Source organism: Chamaea fasciata, unplaced genomic scaffold (genome assembly GCF_029207755.1).
Source record: "Chamaea fasciata isolate MVZ Bird 193981 ecotype frontalis unplaced genomic scaffold, bChaFas1.0.hap1 SCAF_5, whole genome shotgun sequence".
Classification (NCBI taxonomy): Eukaryota; Metazoa; Chordata; class Aves; order Passeriformes; family Sylviidae; genus Chamaea; species Chamaea fasciata.
In genome coordinates, this window is record NW_027094090.1 from 59,770,415 (window position 1) to 59,788,441 (window position 18,027).

Consider the following 18,027-nt stretch of genomic DNA (forward strand, 5'->3'; position numbering starts at 1 on the left):
CCCCGAGCGGTGGCGGCGGCGGCTCCTTGACCCCGGTGCCGTCCGTGCCGCTGGTACGGGCATGGCCGTGTTCTGGGCGCTGCCCGCGCCCCTCAGCCCGGCGCAGCTGAAGCGCCTGGAGCAGCACCGCTACAGCGCGGCCGGGCGCTCGCTGCTGGAGCCGTGGCTGCAGCCCTACTGGGGCTGGCTGGTGGAGCAGGTCCCGCGGGGGCTGGCGCCCAACGCCATCACCATGGGCGGCCTCCTGCTGAACTGCCTGACGGTGCTGCCGCTCATCGCCTTCTGCCCCAGCGCCACCGAGCAGGTACCGCTGGACACGGCTCGGCCCCGCTGGTGCCTCCTGGCAGTGCCCGGAGCCGGGGGGCCGTGCCCGCCCTGTCGCTTCGGGCTGCACCGCGGCCACACGCGTGGCCCGTCCCTTGGCAGGGAGCGCTAAGGCAGCGCTGCGGGGCTGTCATGAGAAATCAGGGGAGCGGTGACGCGCGGCTCACCCTTTGGGGCAGCAGGGGTCAAGCCGGAGATGGGTGTTAAAGTTGGAGTGCCAAAATGCTGTAGGGATCACGTGGAAGGGCGAGGTTCCGCAGGCGAGCTGCGGCCCTTGGCTGCCCCGAGGGCCCCCTGGGGCCGGGGCTTTGGTGTGGTGGGCACTCGGCCCGCCCGGCACGCTCTGGTGCGGAGGACACAGCCCGGCTCACCGGGGGCGTGGGACACCCGTCTCCCCCTCGGCCATCCTGCATTCCGTGTGTGTGCCTCTGGCTGGGGAGGGAATGCCACCCTCCTCAAGAGTGTGGTTGTCACACGGGCCGTGGACGTAGAAACAGCAGCTGGTCATGATAGAGGGTGCCGGAGGTGCCCGGGAGCAGGGCAGGGCTGGGCCACGACACATGGCTGGTGCCGCTTCGGCGTCGGAGCTGTGACTGGGTCTGGGTGGCAGATGTGTTAGCTGACTGTAGCTCAAATGCTTCCTGTCCTTGTGTGGGAAACGTTTAATGCTTTAACTTCTGGAGGGAAGACGGGCTTGCTAACGTGGGCTGGTGCTGTTCTCACCTGAACTGCAGCGCCTACAGTTTCTCAGTCAATTTCAGGAGCTCTATCAGAGCTTCCCAGCCTGTTGCATGTTTCCCATTGCGGAGTCTTTATGGTAGTTAGGGTAGGAAATAGCAGGGGGAAATTGCTTTATGTGGGTAAAATACCTTGAAAGGTGGCCGTTGTTTTCCTTGTGTTCTGATGGGCTTAAATTCTAACAGCAGAGGTTGGCAGTTGGTTGGGACTTTTTTAATACCGTAGCTTTAACCCTGATGAGTGTTCCTGCCAGAAGAACGTTTCTTTTTCTCTAGTTGCTTTGCCCTTTGTGTTTGCAGAGGTATTTGTGGCAGACATATCAGGAAACTGATCCAGATCGAAATTAACTTCGGTTTGGTCTCACCCTAACAACTCCCCTGATACACATCACCAGGTAGAAGCACTCAGGCGTTGCAGGCAGTAGAAGGGAAGACAGAGATGGTAGTGAACGCTTGGAAGCTACAGATGGTCTTCTAGTCACACTTTCAGAATTAAAATGCCTCTATATTGCTTCCGTTAGCTTAGTTTTGTGGTGAAAATATCAGTTGTGCCAGCTATGTGTCCGAATGCTCATTGTAGCTTTTCCTCTTTGATATTCAAAACTAAAAGTGGAAAGTAAGTTTTACTTAAGTTGTTGTTCCCTTGAGGACTCTTGTACAAAAAGAAAAAAGTTGTGTTGCAGACATACAGGGAATTATTCCTTCCAGGAAGACTTAGTTTGGATTTTAGGAACTTTTCTGTTGGAACTGCCGTGATTTTTTTTTTTTTTTTTTAAATTTTGGAAGCTGGATTTTGTAAGAACCTGTAGTTTGGACTATCCTGTCATGTTCAGATATCAGTATATCCTTTATAAATATGCAGTGTGGAACCATCCTTATCCTGTTGTTTTGTTTGTTGCCTCTGCTCTGTGAGAATAACCCTGGTTTTCTCTTGCTGCATCACTTAGAAACATCATTCTCTCTCCAGCTTGTTTAATGACTCAGCTTGTCTTCTGCCGAAGCTGAGGTCATGTTTCTGGATGGCTTTTTGAAAAAAATAAAACTGTTGTTGCAACACTAACAGGTGCTGCATGCACTGTTGTAATACCTACTTTGAAGTTTTCACTGGGATGCGTGGGCTGGAAAGGATAGGTGGAGCTGAAAATTATGTTAAAGATGGTTGAAATCACAGACAACTAATACCATACAGCACTTCAACAGCACCTCTTTCCATTATGAACATGTCTTGATCTCCTGATGGACAAACAAGAACTTGTTATAGTCTCATAGGTAGGAGCATTGAATAGAAGACTTAAATAAAATTACAAGCAGGTTTGGGTTTTGATGTGGAGCGGTTTTCTTGAGTTGGTTTATGTAGTTGTTTTTTTATTCCCTAACCAATTTTAAGTGTGTCATTTTGGTTAAACCTTTATTGAAAACACAAAAGTCTTGATGTTTGTACAAACCATCCAAACCAAGTAGTTGAAATCCCTGGAGAGCAGCTGCTAACAAATGCTTAGAAAGGAGATCTTTCTCCAGTATACCAGTCTTCCAGCTGCCAGAAGACTGTGGTTTAGCAGTTTCTTTGCAAGGGATTCTGTTTGGATTACTTGCTAAAAAGCAACTGACGGTATAGGTATCGGTTTCCCCACAGACACTTTCCACCTCATGATTTTGGCTTTTGAATTAGTTGTTTTGAACCTGTTTGTACTTTCAGTTTCCATCTTGTCCTATTGCAGTGACTTCCACGACTTCATACTGCTTATTCCCAACCCCAATGCAATTAATGTCTCAAGCCACAAAATGGTCTCTTGTTCTCCTAACATGGAGCTATTATTTCCCTATACACTATCCTTTTTATCTTTATCAGTATCAGTAGCCATTAAAAGCCAGTTTGTTACTGACTAGCACGGTAGGTTTTGGAATTATAAAATATTGTCTGCTTCAGTAATGTTGCCTTGCCTAGCAGGAACATGGTTTGTACCACTGTCTCCTGTAAGTGCATGTTTTGACACAAACTTTCTTATTTACAGCTAAGCCATTAGCAGGTTGCACCCCTCAGGCATTGTTGTAACCATGATTCATGTGTACATTTTTATTGTTTGTTCAGTCTCCTAATCTCTGTAATTTAAGACAGCAATCTATAAAAACAGTACACAGGTGAGGTGGTGAAGATGACACCACGTGCACGTTTTGTGTTCTGTGGAGCACTGATATGTTGTTTTCATTGTGACTGCGGCCTGGGTTGTGTTCCTATTTTTTTTTTTTTTTACACTTATTAGGACATATTTAGGAATGAAAACTCTTGCTGACATCAAGTAAGAACAGCGTGTATCTGTTGTATTAGAGTGCGAAAGGAGCACTTCTTAGGTGAGGATTTAGATTTTATCCCCACCATAAGACAGTGAATTGTTTTGCTTTACTGTCAGCAGGCTTTCTGAAGCAGCTAGTCAGTTCATAACGCTTTGCAGGGGAATCTTGCGTATCCTTCCCCTTTCTGGGGAAAACCAAGGAAGAAAACTGACTAAACATAATTATATTTTTTAAAAGGAGAAAGGAAACTTTGATCCTCTGCTTTCATGGTTCCTCGTGGAGGGGTCTAACTTTGGTAATCCTTCAAGATCAGCCACAGGTCTCTCTAAAATCATAGAATAGCTGGGTGGAAGAGACCTTTAAAGGCCATTCTGTCCAGCCTGTCTGCCATCAGCAGTGCCATCTTCAGCTAGATTGGGCTGCTGAGAGTCCTGTCCAGTCTGACCTTGAATGTTTCCAGGGATGGGGCATCCACCACCTCTCTGGGCAACCTGTGCCAGTGTTTCATCACCCTCATCATAAAAAAAAAAAAAAATCTTCCTTACATTTAGTCTAAATCTGCCCTCTTTTATAAAGTCGTAGAATTGTAGAATGGTTTGAGAAGCTAGAATTTTAGACAGAAGTGCATGCTAACTGTAATTATTACATTGTATTGAATTATAACTGTTTGAAAATTAATCTTGTAGCACTTGGAGCATGATCTAAGCAAAGAACTGGGAACAGAGGAAGACAGGAAGAGAAAAGCATGAATTATGGATTTGCTTTTTGGGCAGTAATAGGAAAAGGGAGCAGGGGCCCAAGGGTTTCTCTGCAGAGAGCTAAGGGAAGGAAGGGAGGCTCGTGGCAGCTAGCTCTGCAGGAGTGTTCAAGAAATGGTGTAGTGAGTTTATCAAAGGTGTCATACCTTGCTGAAATGTGTTGTTTAGAAAGCCATATATCTAGGAAGACCAAAAAGCAGGGAAGGGTCTAGGTGACTTCACCTGGCTCTACTATCAGCTTTTTGGAGGGGGAGGAGCACTGGTGAGATGCTGTCTCTGCCTTTCTCTCTCTCTTTAAAAAAAAACTTAAAAAAACCAACAGCAAACCCAAACAAACAACCAAACCACCTTGAAAATGAAACAGGCCTGCCAGAGGGCAAAATGAGGAGAAGATATTGACAGGTATGATATTATGTAAACAGCAGGAGCACTGGTGAACTTCCTGGGAGAGAGAGTAGAGAAGTAGAAAAGAAGTTGAACTGGAGCAGCTGGTATGAACAGGGCATGTGTGTGGGGATGGGGGAACAGCATGAAGGAAAAAAGCATTACCTGACTTGGAAAAGAAATGTGAAGCATGGAGTGGGAAATTCAGCCAAAACCCACGAGTGGCGGGGGGTGGGGGGGGGGGTGGGGGGAACAGATCAGTTGTGAAGGGGAGAAGGAGGTTATTTTGCATGAAGTAAGAAGGTACTGGAATCCTGACACAGAAGGATGGGAGCTCTTTCAGACAGGGCTTGTTGGAGAGTCGAGGATGCTAAAGGAATGCAGAGAGTCCTTGGTATGTATGAAATGCACTTGGACTATGGTATGATTATTTGATTATTATTTTTATTTTTTTCATCCCTGCTGTAGTTCAGGTTTGAACAGCCCCTTCCCTCATCTTGCTATTAGTACAATTGCAACAGTGCTTTGTGCTGAACAGAAGCATGGGAAATGATCCATGTTTAGGGGGTGGAGGAGGGGGAAGTCCAGTCAAAATGTCTCCCTCTATTCTGGATCTGATCCAGAGAGGGACCATGTAAACTAGGGCAACACTATTAAGCGTGGATTGAGGAAGTGAGATTATGGCTAAACATGATGAGTAATTAAGGAACTGAATCTTTAAATACTGCAAAACCTTTGCCTGTTGATTTCTCTGGACTTGAAAGCTGTGCTTGAAACAAGTTCTAAGAGGTTTCCCTGATGACACATGTAGTCTTTTGCAGCTGTCCATACTGTTTTGTGGGGTGGAATCATGGGAGCAGAAGAATGCCTGCTGTTCAACCCCCATTTTTTTCCTGAAGGAAACACATGTCACACATATCTGTCAAACACCACATGTACATGGCTTTGTTTTGACATACGTTGGTCAGTAAATTACCAATTCTGCTGTATTGAGTCTATGTGTGACAGGATTCTGGGGATGTAGTATCTTCAGACATCCCTTTGAATTGAAGCAGAGAAGCATCCCCCTCTCCCTCCCTGCCTCCTGTCCCTGAGGTTTCTGTTCTCTTCTAGTTCCATGAGAAAGCACCTAGGTCTGGCCAAATAATACATTTGCTTGGGCAGGATATAACTGTGGGCAGAGATAATAAACACCTAATCAGTGAAAAGCTGATGATTATTGGGAGCCTCCTGACCTTTCTGCTCAGCCATGTCAACATGCTCAGATGCTCCCAGTTCTCTAATTTGAAAACTACTGGGGTCCAGTGTGGAAAGCCATCAGGGGACATCCGTGAATGGACAGCCAGGCACATGAGAAGGCAAAGGAGACAGCAGCAGGAGCTGTATTGGGAGGGTGGATAGCAGAGAAAATCTATGGTTTTTAGGAACCTTTGGTGATTTGGAAAACCGTGTTTTACAAATTAAAACACAAGAGCATTCATTTAATTTGCTAAATGACAGTTAATCACAAGTGAATTTTGGTTCTTACCTCTATGAGTTAGATTTGAACTGACAGCCTAGGGATGAAATGCTCTAGATAGTGTTTCTAAGCACTCTGACATACGCTATTCTTACTAGGATCTTTTTAATTTCTCTTGAACTGTGGGGGATACTGATACATCTGCTACAAATGCCAATGGTACAGATGATCCTCACTGGGAGCAGATGAAAGTGCTCACCCTTTGTCCAGATCAGCAAAGGGCAGATAGAGTGCTTTGCTTCTGGAATCTGGAGGGACTGTTGCTTTGATTTGTCCCAGTAGGAGCCAATGCAAACAGACTTGAATCAGCCTGAATGACCATAACTTGCAACTGGAAAAAAAGCTACTGCTTTGTCAGAAAGACCTAATAGAAATTTGAGTTAAAGCTGATGCATTTGTTTATTTTTGCATATATTGTGTTATGCTTGCTTTGCGGGAAGCTAAATGTAGATCTCAAGCTATCTTTTCATAATTAATAGAAGTATGGCGCGGTAAGGACACCTCACAAAACACTGCAGATGACTTTTGTGGCACTTCACAGAAATATTGCTGATAAAATTGGCAATGTCTTTCAAATACTCTTTTAAAAATCAGCAGTGAAACCACTGATTTCTCATGGCCTTTCTGCTCATACATCTGGAGCTGCGGTGTTTGAGATTCTCTGTTATTCTCCATGTGACAAAGTTATTCTGAAAGCCAGTGTATATACTGTGGTAACTTTAGTATATGGATTATATCACAACTAAAACTGTCTCAGCTTCAGCAAAGTCCTAATTGTGCTTTTATGTTCTGAAGTACCCGAGTTCTGTTTATGAAGGGTGGAGAGCAAGTGGAGGTAGCCGCAGTTCCCCTGCACAATATTGAGACCAAGTGAGCTTGTCCCATGAGATTCCCTTCAGTCCTCTTGTGCCTCTGTGGGGCCTTTGGTGGTCCTCAGTCCTGGGGTAGCCACAGGCACCTCCTGTTCCCCACAGGCTATATCTTTTCCTCTTCATTAGAGGAGGGAAACTTTTTCAAAAGGTGACTAAAAATTCTCTCCCTGGTTTAATGCCATCTCCCAAGACAGGATTCCTCTGTGTAACTTGACTAAAAGGGAGAAGAAGCCTAAGAAACTTGACTAATTCCATCAGTAAGCATCAAACATGTATTGCTGTCATCGCTTGACCTGGATTTCTATAGTGTGATCTTTGCAGGAGTTATCAAATACCAGTATGTTAAATGTCCATTGGAATATCTCCTCATCCTCTTTCACCTGCTTAAGGCTTCCTACATGATCTGTGTTAACAATTTTTCTTGGTTTCCTTGGAATAAGTGAGGAGACAGCCTTGCCAGTTTTGAAGAATGTTTTAAGTTTTCTGGGTTTTCATTTGCATACAAATGCAGAGCTTGAACCTAAAGCAAATTCCTGATTCTTTGACTGTCTTCCTTCAACGCTGGGTGAAGCAGCCAACCATTTGACTTTGATAACAGTGTATCAGCCAGCCTGAAATACGTGAGGAATTCTTAAATAACAGCAAAAATGCTATTCAGAACTGGACTTTCCTTAAGCATGTCGCTGCTTAGTGTGTTTTGTGACCAGTCTAACTGAAGGCATAACTTTTTTCCTAGCTCAAGACAATGAGTATAATGATGATGAGACATCAGAATGTCTAGAGGAGCAGCTGCACCTCATCTGCATTCTTACTGCTGCCTTTGAACTGACAGATGGCTGCAATTTTCCCTTCTTCCCCAGCAGTGACACTGGGTTTAGTTGAGTGTGGGCAAATCTCAGCACACTGAGATCTGATCTGTTGTCTAATCTGCTTAACAGCCTTTACTGCTCTTAGAAAATACATGGACACCTGTTGGTCAATTTGTGCTGCAGGAGAGGAGTTGCAGAGGTGTAGCTGCACCACAGCTGTCCCTGAGCAGGGAGTGGGAAAGGATTCATGTGACTGCCTGTGGGTGTTCCCTTGTTTGACCTGCAAGTTGCATTTCCAGCATTTTTACCTGACTTTGTTTTAATGAACAGTATTCCTGAATGCTAAGGGTACCTCTGGAAACTACATGAGGCAAAAATGTTGCCCATGCTAAGTTCCAACGGTATTTTAAATAACTTTAAACAAAACCTAATTCCTAGACAAAGCCAGACTGACTTTGCATATGAAAATAGTGCTTTTGAAAGGAATGACTGCAGAACAGTTCCTTTGAACCTAAGAGTGGTGTTAATGTAACAGCTTGGTTTGACACTGATGACGTATGTTAAGTAGATAGTTTCTCCTTCACGTTTAGTGAGTTACTTCATTTTTTGAGCCTTGTCCAAAGTGCCTAGGTGTTGGAAAAAATATCTTTCCCTAAAGGCTGAATTAAATAAAATAAATTTTTATTAAATGAAGAAACTTAGTGGGTTTTTTATATTTATATGTATATTTTTATACATTTATAAGTATGAACAAATCATCTAAGTGTCTGTCACACAAACTGCTGAAAGCTTTAGCAAGTGCATTGCCACTATTTTCTTTTTGAAAGATGATTTTTATTTTTATAACATTTTTCAGCATAAAGAATGCAACAAATAATTACAGAAATACTGTGGGTTTAAGGTAGAAAAGAAAGTCAGTTGATGCAGAAGAGGGGCTAAAGGTTTGGGTTTGTTTTTGTTTAAATAAATAGAAGGACCTGTGTTCCACTGGTGTGTCTGGAGTAGTTTACTACAGTAGTTACTACAATCCATGTAGAAATTAGTGCAAGGTGTTTGGTTTGTCTATTAATTAAGTAACAAATAGCACAGTATAGTACAGTTTTGTGGTGAACATTATTTTACCTTTAATGAAACAATTATCACCTAAGAAATTGGGAACTACCTGGTGATCTTTTATGTGAATCTCTTTCAGGCACCTTTTTGGGCATACATCCTGGGTGCACTAGGACTTTTTATCTACCAGTCTCTGGATGCCATTGATGGGAAGCAAGCCAGAAGAACAAACAGTAGTTCTCCTCTCGGAGAACTCTTTGATCATGGTTGCGACTCTATTTCCACAGGTAGCCTTAACCTACTGTCGCCCATCCTAGTTTATAAGTGTCCTGTTTCCAAGAGGAGCTGATTAATCATAGATTTGTTGAAGTTGTAAGGGACTTCTGGAGGTCATTTAGTCCAAACCCCTGTTTGAAACAGGGTCTTTTAGGATAACTTCACCATCTCCTGACCTTTGCATCCCTGGCCAGTAACAGGGGGCTGTTTTAGACGTTCTTTTGGCAGATGTTGGGTAAGGTGTATTCTGCACTTAAGTAGTCCATCTACTCCACTTCAGGAGTAATCTGCCAAAGTATCAGTTTGGTAATAGGGTATCCAGTCTGGCACTTAGGAGAAGGGTTATTTATATTCCTTAGAAGAAGTAGTTTTTAAAAAGTTGGGAGTTCTTAGAAAGTAAGCCTTGCTCAGTGTCACTTTCCATAACTGAGTATAACTGAGCTCCATTTCACTTTCCTTAACAATTGCATTGGTGCCAGTGCCTGTAGCTCTGTAAAACTCATGGCTGAAACAGTTGCTCTGGGAATTGGTACATTCCTTATGTCTCACGTCCCAGAGAAATGCAGCTGCCACTCTCCCTGAGCTTGGCCCTTCAGCTGAAGTCGTCAGTGTTGCGAAGAACACAGGATGACAAGGCCAGGAGGAGGGAGAACAACCACTGTAGGCTAGAGGGCAGGGCTCTGTCTTGGCAGAAAAGGAGTGCTGTGTTTTGGTCTCTCCTGCCAGGACTGCCCCTGAAGGTCAGCTACTCAGTAAAGTATCAGTCATAGAATTACTTTATTAGAGTGATGTAAATTGTCCTGTGTTTTTAATTTCTCTTAACTTCAAGCAAAGAGGGTATATGACTAACATGTTCATTTCTGCTTTTCAGTATTTGTTGTCCTTGGATCCTGCATAGCAATCCGACTAGGAACAAATCCTGACTGGTTGTTTTTCTGTTGTTTTGTGGGACTGTTCATGTTCTATTCTGCTCACTGGCAGACATACGTATCAGGCATACTAAGGTTTGGAAAGTAAGTAGGTATCTTTAGAAATACATGTGGCTTCATGTCTGAGACTGCTAGCTCCTTGATTTCAGTTTCTTCTTGGTTTAATCCCTGCTTTCTCTTTCTCTCACCGTCTTTCTCATCTCCCTTCCAATCTAGCAGACTTGTGTTTTGCCTGACAAGAACTTGAAACTCTGCATAATACCGAGGGCTTGTTCTTTTAGCAGCTGATTTTAGCTCTCCATGCTTTGTTTGCATGCATTTGGCTCTTTTGTCTGCAGATTTGTTGTCAGAACCCATACAAGCCCCGTGCAGGTTCAGGCCAGAGAGGTCGTGTTTACATTGCAGACAAGTGCCCTGTGTAGGAGTAGGGACAGAGCAAGCATCTGGGTACCTCCCTTTGTAATCTCCCAGCCACAGAACGGTTTCAGCCCCAGGGGACTCTAAACCACATGCATTTTAGAGAAACTGCCCTGCTAATGGCTTTCCTTTTCATAGTCATCTTCAGTCTTCCTTGGAATGAACTCTCTGCACCCATTGCATCCTCAAGGAGTTCCACAGATCTATGGCAATGCTTGAAGAACTACCCCACGTTTATGTGAGGGTCTTTTTTTTAATCTGGCTCATACTGGCTTTGATGTCCTTTAGGTTTTATGTCAGGTCAGTTCTAGAGACTGCTGTGATGCTGTTCATGACTTGATAGAAATTTTATCTGTTTCACTGCAGCATAGGAGAAGTCATGACATTCATGTAGAAGACAGTAATTTCAATTTAACTGCTAATAGTGTGGGGATTGGTGCACCCTCCTATAGCTGTGGTAGAGCCTGGCCATGGACTTTTGCTGATTTTAAGCAACAAGCTTCGCTTTAGTATAATTACTTCTGAAAAGAGGAAAAGGTCTGAGACTTCTGTGGCAGCAGAAGTGAAAGTAAGTCATACATGAAGGCTGTTCTTCCTCTAATCCCAATCACTTGCTAAATCACCTGTTCATAGTCCTACTTAGCTCTGCCCTGCAGGAAGTGCCTTAGCAGGCAGACAGGCTGGTGATCCCTGCACACTGCATCAAATGCACCTGTCTCTGCAATATTAGTAAGAACCCTTTTTGATTTGCTGGTAATGCATTTGACCACACAAACTGTAATTCTTCTGCCTGCCTGCACATCCTATTGTTTTTAAAGGAAATCTTGTACTGTAAACAAAAATAGGTGCTTTACAGGATACTTTCTGTCCATGACAGTAGGCTGCTCTGAAGGGAGGTGGACTAGGCCATGAGCTCTGGTGTTTTGCAGACATGACTGCTTTTCTGTACCTTTTATTCGGGAAGGCACTGAGACTCCTTTACCACATAAAGATTTTGTTAAAAACTTGGTGACTTCTACTTTAATATAATGATAGTGCATAGTACAAACTGCGCAGGATGGCCTGGTGTTCCATGGTTACTGTTTAAAGTTAAACAGACACAACTTTTCCACAAGATAACTTATTTCTGTCCAGTCACAGGCTTTTTTCAAGGCTCTCAATTTTGTTTCTCTTAAGAACAGAGGTGTGAAGAAGGCATTACTGTAGTGCCCCAAATATGATGGTACATAATAAGAAGGATGGAAGTTTTCACTTCATGCTATTTCTCAATTAACAGCACTTGATTTTAGAAATAAATCATAAATGAGAGATTGCTAGTGCTGATGGCCAGGAAGGATCAGAGAGCTGAATAATGTGACATTGTCAGGCTGTGGAATACTGTGCAGTGTCTGAGTAAAGTCTTTGGACTCTGATTTGGGCTCTGTTCCCACCAACAGTTTTGAGCCGCTGGAAAATTAAGTATTAAACTTAAGAGCCTCCTTCCACCACCAGCAACAACAAAGGCAATGCAGATTAGAAATCCTGGTATTAATAGTACAGAGTGCAACCTCTGAACACTTCACATGGCTGCTTTTGCATAAGGTAACCAGCAAGTTCAGCACTGGCTGGGTGGATGTAACACTTCATCCCTGGCAGAGGGGGAAGAGCCTACTCCCACCCCACTGTTCCGTGACACTCTGTCATTGGACCTCAAGCCACTTCATGACATGGGCAGAAGTTACAAAGCCTACGCTGGACTGGCAAGCTGGACTGGTTCACCTTCCAGTCCAGTGAGCACTACAGCAAATAAAACTGAGGGAATACAACACCTTAGGAAGAAGAGGAGTCCCCATTCTCTTGGCTTTAAGAGGCCATCAGCACCTCAGCTTATTGTCTAACCAGTTTAAACTCTGGATCCTCTAAGAATCACAGAACTGATGAAATTTAGCATATTTTATCACCATCTTTCTGATGAAAGAAGAGAATTTTAACTGATATTATCAAGTTCAGATAATTTTTTTCTATTACCCAAGAGATGATTGCCATCTCCACTTAAAAATCCACTGTTTCCTGTGCAGACAGGTCATGTGCTAAGTAAGTAGCAATACGCATTGGTCATAATACCTTAAAACAGCAAATTTATTCCAGCTGCTAAAAGACAACCTGAACATTGATTATTACTGTTTGCTGGTAACTTTAGTATGAAGATAAGCCACTGCCTCAAAACTTTTGGTACCATAAAAGGTACCTTTGATATGCACTTGTTTCTGGTCATTATTTTAATTATTTATGTTAAAGGTTAAAAAGTACTGATTTATTTTTTTCGAGTCTTAGCTTCGTGTGAGGTTTCATCAACTAAATACAACTATAAAGAGCTGTCTGTCTTGTCTGAGAACAAAAGAAGGTGAAATATGGAGTCTGGACTTCATAGGGGATATAAGGCCACCTTTTCTAAAATAATGGAGGAAAGCAAGATAGCAATTGTATGTTTTCAGAAATACAGCAAATGCTTACTTATCCTCTGACTCAGTCCTCCCTTGTTTTGCAGGCTATTTCTCTCAAGTTTTCATGATATGAACCTTAAAGAAATCCCTTCTTTCCCAGCCTGCTTGTTATAGTATCTGCTTTTATATGCTACGCTTTTAATGGAAATGTTTGTGTTTACTATGAGCTTACCTTAAACCTTTCTTTGATACTTACACATCAAGTCTAAATTCATACAGAATTCTCAAATAGTTAACGATGTATTCATTAAAGAGTCTCCCTTTTAAAATTATATGTAGCTTGCTCCAGGAAAGGAGTGTAGCTTTAATTTTAAATCTTAGCCAGAGATGTGTGCACCTTATAGAGTAACTTTCCCAGTCAAGGAAAGTAATATTCTATATATATTTATATAATTTGAACTACAGTTACTGGGGATTTATTCCCCCCTTCCTCCACACACACTTTACACTTACAGAAAAAGTCCTTGAACTAAATCTCTTTTTCTTCCCCTTCACAGAATTGATGTAACTGAAGTTCAGATCGCCATAACAATGCTGCTCTTGATATCTGCCTATGGAGGAGCAGCAATATGGGACTATAAGGTGAGTGTGTTTGGTGCTCAGAGTTCCTGCTGAGTATTCTTAACTGTCCACAGTTCCTGTGGTATTTGAAGCTGCTCTGGGCAAGTACCATCAACACCTACTAGTTGTGTAATGTTGTTTTAGCTTGTTGTGTAAGTGTAGGTTATTTTAATGTCAGAGTTTACTAAGATCTATTGGTGTAACTCCCTGTGCACAGATTTATAGCTACATAGAGGATAAAAGACCCCATCTGCCATATATAAACTTCTGCTCTGGAACTAGTACTCCACACATACTTAAGCTTTAGCAGTAGTTTTTGTTCTGGTTTTACATATTTTGTATATTTTATTGTAAGGCATACATTTCAGCTAAATGATATCTTCTAAAATTTAAGGATTAAATGCTTCAATCTAATGAAACCATGGGATGAAGCCAGGGGCTTTTGGTTACGTCATCCATATTTGTGTCGATGCAGATATATTGATTTTTAAGAATTATGTCACAGCCATGTAAATGTAAATATTTATATTTAAAACATTGTTTTCTGTCCCAGAACTTTTCCATATCTCTGGCTTTTATTCTGATCTTTAAAGATGCACTTTAGTGGACAGTATCAAAAGATCTTCAACCTTTCTAGGGCCTTTACTCAGATATTTATAGTTCTGACTGATTGTAGTGTGAAGAGCTGAGACTTACTTTTTCCATACTATTGATAACCTCGAGAAATTAACCTAAATATAAACCACCAAGAAATGAAAACTAGTTCAAAACTTTACTCAGCAATTAAGAAATGTTAAGCTAAACTTTGTTTCCTTTTCCCAGCCTTTTTTTTCTATTTTCAAAAAGCTTTTTGTTATGTTGGAAAACAAAGTAGGTGCATTAAACTTAAATTATGATTAATTTTTTCCTCACTATTGGAATTTGTTGTAGTTATGCTGTATCTCAAAAAACTATATACTCAAAAAATACAGTAAATGGTTTCTATTTATTACTTCTTCTTTTAATCCTCTGCTGCTTTTGGAAATTTCCTTGAAACTGCAATTGACTTCAAAAGGTAATAGTTTAATTAAAATTTGTATCTGGAGACTATTCACGATAGTCTTGTAATATGCAAAGATACAGCATACAAATAACATGCCAAAACACACTGCAGGCAGATGGTGTTTGTGTTTCCTGTGGATCAGTGTTGTTTTATCCAGTGGAACAGAAGGAACTATCCCTCTTCCTGCTCCTATATCATGGTGATTGATGGCAGTAGTCTGTCATGTTTTTGCTTATTTGGTGAAAATATTTGAAGAACACATTAAGGAGGAGCAGAGTAAGATTTAGCTGAATTTCAGGAACGGAACTTAAGCGCTCAGTAGTGGAGTTTAAGCATTACAAAAGATACTTGTTTTCTCTTAGTAAGGAAACAAATTTTAAACACTGTTGTCCTGAGCTTGTTCCCAGGAAAGTGAGGGTTCAAATAAAACATTTGTTTAGTAGGTAAGAGCACCTGCTTTAATCACTTCTTTAAAAAGGTGTTGTGTGCTTAACTTTTATTATCTTTCTCTTGTTTTGTTGTGGTTTGTTTTTTCTTTTTTTGTTTTGATTTCTTTTGTGTTCTGCTAAGGTCCCTTTGCTGGGCTTAGAACTGAAGTTCTTTGCAGTTATTGGCATCCTGTGTGGAACAGCACTTTCTTTTTTCAATTACTTCCGTGTCATCTTTGGTGGAGGGGTTGGAAAGAATGGATCTACAATAGCAGTAAGTTGTTCTAAAAATCAAAATGGGGTTTGAATCATTTCTACCCATAATTTACTGCGTTTCAGACAATCCATAAGGGTTTTATTTGTTTTAAGCATTTAAGCAGACAGGCATGTGAGTGTTAGATGGCTAAAACAAAGTTCCTTATTTACCTTTTCTGCCTGTTACTGGATTTCTTCTGTCATGGGAAACAGCAGTGAATTTTCTTAAAAAATTGATTAGTGGTCACTGCAAAGGGTACTAAAAACAGTGGTGTAATGCTAATGGATTTTGACAAGTTTTGACAACTCTGGTTTTGTTTAATGTTTGCAATATGTATAAAAATGGGACTTTACTGTGTGATTGAAGTTTATGACAAATTATCCACCCCTTTATATCTTAGGGAACAAGTGTTCTTTCACCAGGCCTGCACATTGGACTGCTTATCACACTGGCCATTACAATTTATAAAAAGTCTACAACTCAGCTGTTCGAAAAACATTCTTGCCTGTATGTCTTGACATTTGGGCTTGTGAATGCCAAAATCTCACAGAAGTTGGTGGTAAGTCAGTCCTAAAACTAAACTGGTTCTTGTCTTGACATTTACTGGATTGGGAGGGCACTGTTTTCCCATTTTGCTTTGCTACTGTATTACCAGAATACAGTAATTAAGTAATTAAGTGTTGCCACCTAAGAAGAGGCCTGCTACCTAGTTAACTTTCTGCTAGGGAAAGCCAAAATTTTCAAGTTATACTTGAAAACAACATTTCAAGTGGATAGTGTTTGTTTTCAGTGATACACTTGCATAGTCTTAAAGGTTTGAATACTGGACAGTGGGGAACCCCTGCAGAAAGCTGAAATGCACAGGTTTAGATGTAACTTGCAAGAGGACATTGCTGGGCAAGGATGTGACGCCTGTTTGCTGGTAGTTACACCAATCTTGCACACTTTTTAATTTATGTTTTTTTAAACATAGGTGGCTCACATGACAAAAAGTGAAATTTGTCTTCAGGATTCTGCATTTATTGGGCCAGGACTTCTGTTTTTGGACCAGTACTTCAACAGTTTCATTGATGAATATATTGTTCTGTGGATAGCATTGGTAAGTGGTTTGTACTTTTTGTTTGGACTGTGCTTTAAGGAATGGATAGAGAGCTGTCCCTGTCATTCTGCTCTGCCAATTCTGACTTGCTCACATTTCTGTGGTCACTGCAGAGGAAGTGCCATGTAGATATGTTTTGGGAGCTGACTGGCTTGCTTTCCTTGGAACAGAGATGTGAATGCAAATTTATACATCTCTCCTGAAATTATGCTTTAGTCCATGTGGGTTTTTTAAAGTCCTTCTGTGAACTGCAGATGAACTTTTTTTTTACCAGATCTTGTAAGTGTTTAGTGCTGTTGGGGTTTTGTGATGGTTTTCTTTTTAATTCTAAACTAGACCACTCTGTAGATGTATGTTACAATGATGTATGTATGTCACACTTTTCACTTGCATAAATTCTGATTAAAGTATAGCATATTTATAGTAGGGACAATTAAAAAATGTATTTTTTAACCTGTTCTGTTTTGTTCTTTTGAAGTTCATATCCTTGTTTGATATGCTGAGATATGCCAGTGGTGTGTGCCTACAGATTGCTGCTCATCTTCATATACATGTCTTCAGAATTTCATCTCATCAAGCTCCTGAGCAGGTTCAAAACCATAATGACTGATTAAATAGGTCAAGGACAAGAGAAGAAGCAGTTAGGGGAACAAAGCAGCCTGTTTTTTGGGAAGACAGATTAAGCTTTTGAGCAAAACAGTTTCATGAGAAAGTTCACTATGTTTCAGACATTACCAGATGTTAGAATTAGTAGATACAACGTTGTACAGATGCTGTTGTACTTTTGAACCAGTACATACTTCCCTGTGTTTCAGACCACAAATACTGCATTTGAAAATGTTGCCATTTCCTGTTAGGTAACTTTAATTCTGTACTTCTCTTCTGGTGAATGTAGATGCAAACCAAGGTGCTACCAACCAGAATTTGAAGAGGAATTTCATGTTTCCCTAACCCAATTGTCTAATCTTGTTGCATTCGTTTCTAAAGTTTTGTTGGAACTGCTCTGAAGTGGTTGTCAGATATACTAACGAATTCAATCCTGCATTATTAAGACTGGTAAAATGAGGCAGCCATGAGGTAAAAATCACTCAATCTCCCTTCTGGTACTTCTAAGGAACAAGCTGTTAGATCAGCAGATAAAGGAAGTACAGCTCAGGAAAATTTTCTTCTTCTTCAAAGTACCGTTATGAGTGCCTTTAGAATTCATGCATTCTCTAATATCTAAGTACATAACCGACTGCTACCACATAAAACTTTAGCTTGCACTTTCTTCCAAGGCCAGTTTCTGGCTTTGTGGTCATAGTCAGGTTAGTCTCATTGCACTTCATCCTTATCTAGACTAGAGGTAGCTGTGTAAGGACAGGACTCTTAACTTTAGGCATTCTAACTTATATCTGTAAGCCCATGCAAGTGAAGGACAAAGTTTATTGATAAACTTCAATGCCTGTGGCTCCAGCACTGCAGCCCACCTGTAATTCCCTCTGTGGTGTTTTTGCTATCACTGTGTTCATTTACCTTACAATTGTTCCTATTATCTCATAGCTACCATTGTACTTTATCCGAACAAAACTGAACCGTAATGTAAAACTCTCCAAAACAGGAACTCAGGCTCAATATCAGCCTTTCTCTTCCTTTAAGAACTGGGCACCATAATATGTCCAAAAGGACTGTTGCAATAAAGAATGCCATGGTTTGTTTTAAAAACACTACTACTGCAGCTTCCTACCTGCTTATTATTCAAAAAATACTCCTGAGGCATTCAAGGAACTTTTAAGGTGGTTGTTGGGG

General features: G+C 41.3%; 1 protein-coding gene across 1 annotated transcript in view; it reads left to right on the forward strand.

Moving 5' to 3' along the window:
* The window catches only part of CHPT1 (choline phosphotransferase 1), a 22,094-nt gene continuing 4,067 nt past the window's right edge, over positions 1 to 18,027 (forward strand). Inside the window, exons 1-8 of the mRNA XM_066183917.1 lie at positions 1 to 304; positions 8,888 to 9,035; positions 9,896 to 10,037; positions 13,351 to 13,435; positions 15,027 to 15,158; positions 15,541 to 15,699; positions 16,114 to 16,239; positions 16,718 to 16,828. Coding sequence (XP_066040014.1) covers positions 62 to 304; positions 8,888 to 9,035; positions 9,896 to 10,037; positions 13,351 to 13,435; positions 15,027 to 15,158; positions 15,541 to 15,699; positions 16,114 to 16,239; positions 16,718 to 16,828 — 1,146 coding nt within the window. The 5' untranslated portion in view covers positions 1 to 61. The remainder of the gene's footprint in view (positions 305 to 8,887; positions 9,036 to 9,895; positions 10,038 to 13,350; positions 13,436 to 15,026; positions 15,159 to 15,540; positions 15,700 to 16,113; positions 16,240 to 16,717; positions 16,829 to 18,027) is intronic.